This window comes from Peromyscus leucopus, chromosome 2 (genome assembly GCF_004664715.2).
Source record: "Peromyscus leucopus breed LL Stock chromosome 2, UCI_PerLeu_2.1, whole genome shotgun sequence".
Classification (NCBI taxonomy): domain Eukaryota; kingdom Metazoa; phylum Chordata; class Mammalia; order Rodentia; family Cricetidae; genus Peromyscus; species Peromyscus leucopus.
Genome location: NC_051064.1, coordinates 25,372,880 through 25,383,691, shown reverse-complemented (window position 1 = coordinate 25,383,691; position 10,812 = coordinate 25,372,880). Strand labels below are relative to the sequence as shown.

At 43.2% G+C, this 10,812-nt stretch overlaps 1 protein-coding gene across 1 annotated transcript; it reads right to left on the bottom strand.

Moving 5' to 3' along the window:
* Nucleotides 1-8,275: 8,275 nt before the first annotated feature.
* On the bottom strand, nucleotides 8,276-9,984 carry LOC114683784 (mitochondrial ribosome-associated GTPase 2-like). Its single transcript, XM_037202437.1, is given in 2 exon segments — nucleotides 8,276-9,099; nucleotides 9,102-9,984. Coding segments are annotated over 2 exon segments (1,155 nt in total). The 5' UTR covers nucleotides 9,562-9,984; the 3' UTR covers nucleotides 8,276-8,404.
* Nucleotides 9,985-10,812: the final 828 nt, after the last annotated feature.

Sequence of the window (10,812 nt, the reverse complement as noted above, 5' to 3'; positions counted from 1 at the left end):
AGGATTTGAGCATTATCATGACTTTCTTAGGGTTCCCCAAAGATTCCAGCAACCCAAGACAACAGGAATCAGTCTAAAGAAAATAATGCCCATATTTCCAAAAGATGGGTTATGGATGTTTGTCATTATTTAAGGGGTGTTGACTACAAGTTGTTATTGGTAGGGGTCTTCAAACACTTCTAATACCTACAGAATGTGGGATTTAATCTGTTTAATAACTTGAGGCTTTTCATGACAGTGAGACATACCTGCTCCTGGCAGCACCAATCTATCAAAAGAAGATGATGAGTGCTGTGGATACCACTCTATATAAATAAAACACTGATGGCCAGTGACCAGACAGGAAGTATAGGTGGGACACGGAGAGAGGAGAATTGGGGGAACAGGAAGAAGGAGGGAGAGACACTGCAGCCACCACCAGGACAAGCAGCATGTAAAGACGTCAGTAAGCCACCAGCCACGTGGCAAGGTATAGATTTATAGAAATGGGTTAATTTAAGATAAAAGAACAGTTAGCAAAAAGCCTGCCACGGCCATACAGTTTGTAAGTAATATAAGCGTCTGAGTGATTATTTTATATGTGGATTGTGGGACTGCGGGGCTTGGTGGAACCTGGAGAAAAGCCCTCCAGCAACAAATGACGCCCATTTCCACCTTAAACCTGAGAATATTTAATAACTAATTCTAAACAGAGCCAAAACCAGGTTCCTGCTTCTTGTCTCATACAGGCAGCTAGACGCTGCAAAACTCAGGTTTGAACACTGGCGGGTTCCTGGAGTGTGCGTTTGACCAGTGGCACATTACACTGTGTGGTAGATTTAGTCTTTACTAGTATTTAAAAAAAAAAAGTGGTTTCTGGGCTACACGCTGCTTTGATAAAAGCGTAGACCTACTATTTCTGAGATTTGATGACTCCCAGAGCTAGAGAAAACGTACCACCACCATGTTGAAAAGCTGAAGGGGGTGGAGCCAGCAGCCATAGTGCAGTTTCAGGCTTAGAAGGCTACAGTCAATAAGACTGATTCAGATAAAATAGCTTATAATACATGTAAAAATGTATGTAGGCTTAAAAAACAAACAAAAAAATATATACGATTATATAAACAAATAGTATCTAAAAATAAATTGTTTAAAAAAAAAGTAAAGGTAATAAGCCACGTAAAGATGGCTGTCACACAGAAAATCTGGATTATTTTCCCTTTGACATTCATAACTAAAGAAAAACATTTGATTGTAAAAACTGTTCAGATATGCCAAAATATAAAATTTAAAGGTACCTTGACTTCAAAATTTGGATATAAGGATATGTTACTTTGGAAAAGAGGTTCTGCTTTTGTTTCCACAGAAAGCCAGAGGCTATGGATTTGTTCCAGATTAAGATACATCAGGTTTGACCAGCCAAGACCCCCTGAAAGATCTCGGATGACACCATGGCCCAGATGATCCCACATCCAGAACGGTTTCAAGGCAACTGGCTCCCACAATACAGCCTCAAGGACTACCCCATAGGCCTAAAATTTTCTTTGCATCCCCATAAGATATAGCGCCCCCCCTCCAGCAGGAAGTAGTAAGAGATGCTACGCCCAAATTCCCAAATATGCCAAGCTGGCTTTAGAGGTGGAATTGGCTCACTCCCCCTCTAAACCCAGATATATTGCTTAAAAAAATGGTTAAGACATTCTTCTGTCCCAAATCAGAAGGGCCTTCTGGTGTGGGACAGAGAAAAACCAATATTTTTATTTAAAACAGGTTGATTATAAATGCGATCTCTTTCTAAAAAGAAAAGGGGATATGATATAGATATATAGGAGGATATAGAGATGATAAGATAAAAGGGTAGATTAATGAACCTACTTTTAAAGAACAACTCATTTAAAATGTTTTACATTGGTATAGATTTTAGTTTATGTTTAAAATGTTTTACATTGGTATAAATTTTAGTTTATTGATACAAACTTAAAGTTAATTTTGTTATCCTATATATATATATTTCTATTCTTGTTTGAGGTATTATGTTTATGTAACTCATTTAAAATTGTAATGCATAATTAAGAAATAGATTAATAATTAGTCATCAATGATAATCATATTTATAGCCATGTTAGTTAAGTCTTCTAGATATACATAGATATATTTCAGATAGATAGGTAATTTTCAAACACTTCATAGACCTAGAGAATATGGCATTTAAATAATTTAGAATTCTGTTGACGTGAGACACAATTGCTCCTGGCTGCACCTATTTGATCCCGAGAGAATGTTGGGCTTCTAAGACATTTTCATTTGGAAGTTTGTCTTTTTGGCACAAAATGGCCTACTGGGCAAAGTACTGCCCTTGCCTTGATGGCTGACAGTACAAATACAATGCTGTCCTTTCTGGACAAGCAGGACACAAGGAAAGCAACCACTGTATTCTGCCAAGACAGGGTAAGATGGTCTTTCAAAATTCCTGCTTATAAAAATGGTCTGTCAGATACTCTAGGTCTGTAGCCAATTTGAATGTACCAACAATGCTGAAAAACATTAGGTGACTGCCCAGGCTGCCAGCTGTCTTGGTCTACTCTTGCAAGATTCCCGAAAGTTGCTTGCATCCATCTACCATTTCTCAGGTACCATTATGTTCCTTCTCAGGTCTTTATGTGGTTAAAGACTAGATAGTTGTAATTTCCTCAGTTATGATAAAAGTTAGATATAAAACTTTAAACTCACAAATATAAGATAGATAGGATATCTTCTTTAATATCGTAACTGTAATTCTTGCTCGATAATTGTTTTATTATATGTAATATTACCATGTTAAAGTTAAAACCTCCCTTTTTAAAAAAAGAAGAAAAGGGGAAGTGCTGTGGATACCACTCTATATAAATAAGACACTGATGGCCAGTGACCAGACAGGAAGTATAGGCGGGACAAGGAGAGAGGAGAATTGGGGAAACAGGAAGAAGGAGGGAGAGACACTGCAGCCACCACCAGGACAAGCAGCATGTAAAGACGTCAGTAAGCCACCAGCCACGTGGCAAGGTATAGATTTATAGAAATGGGTTAATTTAAGACAAAAGAACAGTTAGCAAAAAGCCTGCCACGGCCATACAGTTTGTAAGTAATATAAGTGTCTGAGTGATTATTTTATATGTGGATTGTGGGACTGCGGGATTTGGTGGAACCTGGAGAGAAGCCCTCCAGCAACAGATGAGTATCAAAGAACCTCTGTACAGTGTTTTCTTTATTTATGGCAAAATCTAGCCATTTGAACAAGAAACTGCCCTTATTTTGACTGCTGACAATATGCTGTCCAAACTTGACCAGCAGGATGCAAAACAACGTGACTGTCAAATTTTGCCAAGACAATGTAGGGTAGTTCTTTAAAATTCCCTGTTTCTCAAATATGGTTGTCATATATTCTAGGCCATAGGCCAAAGATAGATGCCCCAACATTGTATCGGAACTTTGAGTGACTGTCTAAACAGCCAGATGTCCCTGCTGTAAGGTAATATTGTATCCTTCTGGGATCTTTGATGGAGTTCAAGATTAAACAGCTAAACTTATGGTTTTTCCTTAGTTATGGTTAAAAGCAAACTAGGCATAAAACTTTAGAATTACAAAGATAAGAGAGATAATATTAGAATATTTTCTCTAAATTTGCCAAATGCAAATAGATATTGTAACCATAGTTATTACTTGATAACTGGCTTTGTTGTATATAATTTTACTAAGTTGAAGTTAAAACTTTCCTTTTTAATTAGATAAAATGGGAGAAATTGTTTTGGAATAATACTTTTTACACCATAATGATGTGTTGCTCCCATTGTTTTAATAAATAGCTAACTGGCCAATAAATAGGCAGGAAGAGGTTAGGTGGGAAAGCCAGAATAAGAGAACTCTGGGAAGAAGAAGGGTGGAGTAACCAGGAGACATAGAGGAAGCAAGAGATGAATTGCTATGCTGAAAAAATGGTCCTGAGCCATATGGTAGTACATAGATAAGAAATATGGGTTAATATAAGTTATAAGAGCTAGGTAGTAAAAGGTCTAAGATAACAGCTTTTATGATTAAAAATAAGAAGTCTCTGTATTGTAATTTGGGAGCTGGCTAGTGGGACAGAAACTTCTGCCTACACTCAACCATTAATTGAAACCTTGGAAACAGTAAGCCAAAACCCTTTTCTGTCATTATAAGTATTAACTTGTATCTTGGGCAATTTATTATAAAGTGGAAAGTTAACAACTGGTTTTCTCTGCCTAGAATCTTCTTTCTAGTAACATTTAGAAAGTTGTATCCTTGCAGATCAAATTCCGTCTGAACATCAGTTCTTCCCTGAACTATCTAAGGAAGATGCTTGGTTTGTAGTTATCCTGTAGGCCTGCTTTATTTCTCTTCATGTATTTAATTACAAATGTTTTCTTGATATTTTTTGCTATCCTGCTCACTTGATCTAGAGTGATGGATATCTGACTCAGGCCAGGAGGCTGACACTTAGAACATAATCCAGCCTTTGCACATGCTCAGCAAAGATTTATTGAAGGAATAAAATTGTTCACAGATGAAAATGTTAAAAATTATCTTTTTGAATCACTCAATCATTATTTTCTTCTCAAAACATAATTATTCAGTTTGGTGGTTTGAATAAAATGTCCCCATAGGCTTATAAATTTGAATGCTTAGTCACCAGGGAGTGGCCCTATTTGAGAAAAATTAGGAGGTGTGGCCTTGTTGGAGGATGTGTATCTTGGGAATGGAATTGAGATTTCAAAAAGACCATGCCAGGCCCAGTCCTTTTTCCTCTCCTCTCTTCTCTTCTCTTCTCCTCTCCTCTCGTCTCCTGTTCTCTTCTCTCTCACCTCTAGACAAAGCATATCAGGCATGGATGTAATTCTCAACTACTTCTCCAGATCAGGTCTGTTTGCATGTGACCATGCCCCTGCCGTGATGATATTGAACCAAACCTCTGAAACTGTAATCATGCCCCAATGAAATGTCTAGAACAGTGACTAAGACACTCAACAAATAGAACATGCTTGTTTGTTTGTTTGGAGACAAGTATGTCTCTATGTAGCCTAGACTGGCCTTGACTTTGCCAGCCTCCTGCTTCAGTTTCCCACATGCTAGGATAACAGATATGTACCACCACATCCAGTTAAACATAATTTTTGATGATTATCTAACAAAATTTGCAATGTAAAATTTAATTATTTTTTTGAGTATAAACTTTTCATCTGCCTGCATATCTCTGCACAACATGCATGCCTAGTGCCCTCAGAAGCCAGAAGCACAAGTCAGATTCTCTTTGACTGGAAGTACAGACAACTGTGAATTGCTGCAATGTAGGAGCTGGGAATTGAACCTGAGTCCTCTGGAAGAGCAGCTAGTGTTTTTAACCACTGTGATACCTCTCCAGCCCTAAGATATGTAATGTTATATGAAACCTATTTTTTTCAGTTTTATAAATGACAATTTTCTTTCTGTTTTAGTGCACACATTCTTGATTGTTACATTTCTTATTATTACAATGACATGGAGTTTGATGTTAGCTTTAGCTCTGTTTTCTTTTTTCAGATGTTTAAGTGCTAAGCTATTCCATTCAAACAACAGGAGAAATGTCATGAAGGTAGTTTATATTACATAGATACATATTTCCCATTATTCACACACAAAAAAATCAAACATAGTCAGAAAAATATTATTGAGGGTTTAGCAGCTAAAATTGAGCCTTACTCAATTTTGTTAAAAAGAAAGATTTGGAGACTGAGAGTATAGTGTTGGCACAGTATATCAGTGGAACAAAATGCATGTAACTGCAGCCATTTGATATTTGACAAAGAAGCCAAAAAGTATACACTAGAGAAAAAACCAGTGTCTTCAACATGTAGTACAGGACAACTGGATATCCATATGTAGAAGAATGAAATTATAACTGTAACTGAAAGTTTTTTTGTGTCCCAGCTGGCTGGCAGTTGGGAAAAATCTCTCTCACCTGCCAGTCCCACAGTCATCTAGATTCAAGTAAACACACAGAGGCTTTTTTTTTTTTTTTTTTTTTTTTTTTTTTCACTATTAACTATTTTTTATTTTGTTTTTGAAACAGGGTCTCATGTAGCTCAGGAAGGCTTCAAACTAGAACTAGAACTGAGGATGTGACCTTAAACTTCTGGCCCTCCTGCTTCCACTTTCCAAATATGACTACAGGCATGTACCACCCCGGATCACTGCTTCATGTACTGCTGTGGATGGAGCCCAGAGCCTTGCATGTGCCAAGCTTTGCCATCATGTCACACCACAGCCTGAGATAGCACGACCTGTTTTTCTTTTACGTATATGGGTGTTTTGCATGCATGTGTGGCTGTGCACCATATGCATGCAGTGTCCTTGGAGGCCAGAAAAGAGGGCATTGGATCCCCTGAAACTTGAATTGTAGACTGCTGTTAGTTGCCAGGTGGGTGCTGGGAATTGAACTCAGGTCCCTGGAAGGACATCCAGTATTCTTACCAGGTGACCTGCCAGCACCCCCCTCTTACTTATTTTGTGTATGTGTGTTTCCCCTACATGTATGTGTGTACTGTGTGTGTGCAACAATAGTGTGACTTTAAATGAGCTTCTTTATGACCTACAAACACTCCATCCCTGAACCAATGACAGACCAGGTGCCATTGTGCAGAGACTAAGTTCTTCTCTCCAAGAACACCAGCTGGGGAGGAAACCAGCTTCAGAAACAACCCTCCTGGGCTGGTCCCAGGGTGATGAGCAAACATGCTCTGGGGCATGGTCCTGGAGCTGGCTTTCTGGCGTCAGCAAGACTGTACCTCAGTAGCTTGTATGACTGAGTCCGGGCCAAGGACTGTTGGTGGTTCCAGGACACATGGCAGCTCTGAGGGGTCAGCCCACCTTCAGGCTCTAGAGAGGCATTCTGAGGTCTCTAGAGCACAGCATCCACAAAGATGAAAGCCAGTGGTAGATAATTAATGCTCTCAGGCCTGGCCTGACTACAAAACCCTTTTTGGTGGCCTGAAAGAGAAAGCCACAGACATGAGACCCGCCCTGGCCTCCAGAACGCCAGGACCTTTGAAATTATAAGACATTAGAATAAAGCTTCACAGAAAAGGACCCTGTGTTCCAGCTGCAGATCAAAACGGAATTGCTCCTGCAGGCTGAGGGCAAGCTTGCTGTTGAAGCAGCCCCACCCCAACATACAGAGGGACACTCGTCCATGTGCCAGAAGCATGACTAACCTCACTCCGGGCAGAGGTCTCCTCAAAAGATGGGGCTTCTCATTCCATCTGTCTCCTCATTGCACTTCTAAGGCCCTCAAGGCCACACTAAGGCAAAGCTTCCCTGGGGGAACGTTCTGGGACATACGGTCCCTACCCCATACCTCCTGGGGCCACTCTCCAAACGCAGTGCTGGGGGGAGTAAAGTGGTCCTTGCTGGGGAAAGGCTGGTGTTGACTCACAGGTCAGGTGAGTCTTGGTGAGCTGAGCCTCTGGCTAGGGCAGGGCAGAGTGGTGGCAGTACCTGTCACCAGGGATAAGGACCCTGCCATTCTTTCATATGCCCTGCTGAGCTGAGGCCACCTATCAGGAATAATGCCAGAAATTCAAGGTTCACATCTCCTTTGGTTGACAACTTGCTGGCGCATCCTTGATGCACAGCCAGAGGCTGCGTGCCTGGGTCGGATATTGGGTGCATTCAGTCGTGAAGCTCAAGGCTGCCTTGGTGTTCAGCCCCCACAGAGCTCAGCACAGCGTTGTTCTGGGAACAACGGGGAAGGAGCCGGCCCTTGCTGTTTTCCTCAGTCAGCTGGCACTGGAGAACAAAGTGTGGCCACTGCACCCTGCCTCCCTGACATGCTAGCACAGTAGATGGCACCAACAAGGCTCTGCGGGACTGTGGGCAGACCCAGCCCCACAAGAAACCAAGGCTGTTCTGTCGCAAATACTGCCATGCACGAGAAGCCCAGCCATGGCTCTGCTGCTCTGTTGCGTTTGCCCAGGCCGCCTGGCAGCAGTGTTTGCTACCTTCAGCCAGCAGCACTGTCCTCCTACTAATGAGGTGTTAATTAGCACAAATGAGTCAACCTCAGCAAACCAGTCAGCAAGGGTGACAGGCGTACAAGCACTGGGGAGCAGTTCAGGTACCAGGTGGCACAGAGTACCCATCACCCTAGGCCAGGGGGTGGGGGCAGTCAGGTGGCACAGAGTACCCATCACCCTAGGCCAGGGGGTGGGGGCAGTTCAGGAGTGTGCTCCAAATTGGTGTGAAAACAAAGACATTGACGTGCTCAAATATTTCCCAGTACTTTCTCTCAGGTGTTCAACGCTGCCCACACTTGATAATAGGTTTGTGTTTGCTTCCGGTGACTGCTGGCCACCCTTGCCCCATGCTGGCCCAGGGGCATGAAGCCCTGTGCCCACTACCACCTGAAGGGCTGGCGGCCCTGCTCCAGCTCGGCGTCCATGTGAGCATCGTGCAGCACCTTCAGGTGCAGAAGCAGCTGCTCCAGGTTCTCTCCAGTCAGTGCTGACAAGGCGATGACTTCCTGTCCTAGGCGGGCTTGGAGCTGGGGCAGGTGGGCTCTGGCCTGCGGGAGATCAATCTTATTTGCGATGATCACATGGGACCTCCCAGATAGGCCTTCTTCATACTTCTCTAGTTCATATTTTAAATCATTAACCTGAGTCCACGGCTCAGGCAAGGAAAGATCTACCACAAACAGGAAGAAGTGACAACGTTCAATATGCCTGAGGAAGCTGAGCCCCAGGCCCTTGTTCTGGTGTGCACCTCGGATGATGCCTGGGATGTCTGCCACTGCTACCTGTTGGTGGCCTTCATAGTGAACGATCCCCACGTGAGGGTTCAAGGTGGTGAATGGGTAGGAAGCTACGGCAGGCTTTGCATTTGAAATGGCTCGAAGGAGAGAAGATTTCCCAGCATTGGGGAAGCCAACCATCCCAGCATGGGCCATTGTCTTGAGCTCCAGGTAGAGGACCCGCTCCTGACCCGGTTGTCCAGGGGTACAAGTAACAGGGGCACGGTTGTCATTGGCCAGGAAGAAGCGATTGCCTTTTCCTCCTGCACCTCCCAGTGCAGCAATGTACTCGTCTCCTGGACGTAGAGGGCGGCACCACTCCGCCCAAAGCAGTTTTTACTGCCACCATCTTCTCCACTGAGACCCTGGTACTGGGACGAGACCGAGGACAAGGACTTCACCTGCTGGTCAACTCTCAGAATGATGTGTCCACCATTTCCTCCATCCCCGCCATCAGGACCTCCAAACTCCTTGCGGGGTTCACTGTGGAAACAGCTCATGCCGGATCCTCCATTTCCTCCACGGACTAGAACTCTCCGGTGATCCACAAAATGTCTTTTCAGTTTTTTCTCTGACAGCAGCTTCTTTCCGGAGGCCTCTTGGTGCTTAGCATGGTCTACAGTGCCCAGAGAGAACAATCTAGATGATGCCTGCAGTGAATGGAGCTGGCTGAGCTTCAGGGCAGCCCATGTGGATGGAGCCCACTTTGAAACACCCAACACAGTGGAGGACCTTGCCAAAAGAAGTCTGGTAGGTATCATGGCCCCTTACTCTCAGCACCCAGGAAGCAGAAGGAAGATCGGAAATTCAAGGTCATCCTCTATTGCATAGCAAGTTCAAGGCCAGCCAGGTGGCCAGAGATACATGAAAACCTGTCTGATCTTGGCTGGGATTCAGGGTAAGTCAACTGCCGGGGTTAGGCAGCCCCCGGCCGCGCCTGTCTCCCACAGGCGAGGCTCTACCCGAGGAGTGCTCCATCAAGGCTTCCCAAGAGCTGGGCAAAGGGGAAGTTCCTGCCACTGTTTTCTGTTCAGGTCTCACTGTGCAGCCTAGCCTGGCTTCGAACCCCTGGAAATCAGCTTCCCGGCGTGCACCACCACGCTCTAAGGGAAGAACACATCTTCAGAAACCAGCTTTCTGGCGCTCGGGTTGGACGAGCCATCCTCACTAGAGCGAAGGCCAAGAACACAGACCCCACCGCCCAGCCACCCCGCCAGCCCGCCGGCCGCCGCCTCAGAACCTACACCTGGGGAGAGGCTTTTATTAATTAAAACTGCTTGGCCATTAGCTCAGGCCTACCACTGACTACCTCTTACACTTAAACTAAACCATTTCTATTAATCTATATGTCCCCACATGTTCCATGGCTTTACCTGTGTGCCATTACATGCTGTTCCCTGGACAGCAGGCTGGTGTCTCCTGACTCAGCTCTTTCTCTTCCCATAATTCTCTTTGTCTGCTTATCCCACCTATACTTTCTTCTTGGCTACTGGCCAATCAGTGTTTTATTAAACCAGTGTACAAAAGCATCACCCACAACATACAACCACATCTATCACCATGACAAAAATCAACTCCAAATAGATCAGAGATCTCAATACGAAACCTGAAATGCTAAAACTGCTAAAGCGGAATACAAGCAGTATTCTGTATATACCCACATGATAGAGGTGAAGGAAAGTACTTCCTGAATAGGACTCTAGTTGTTCAGGAATTAAGCCAAACAACTGGTCTAAAATTCTTCTATACAGCTTAGAAAATAACCAAGGAAAAAAGGAGCCTGCAGAATGGGATTAAAAACTTTACCAACTGACCTGACAGATCAAACAACTATATATCACACAAATATTAAGATATCTAGAATAAACAAAGAACTAAAAATATAAAAAAATTCAAGGAAACAAATGGCCCACTCAAAAAACAAGTTATGGATCTGAAAAAAAAGAATTCTCAAAAGAAGTAATAAAAATGGATAAGAAATATCTTTTAAAGAGTTTAAAATTCTTAGCACT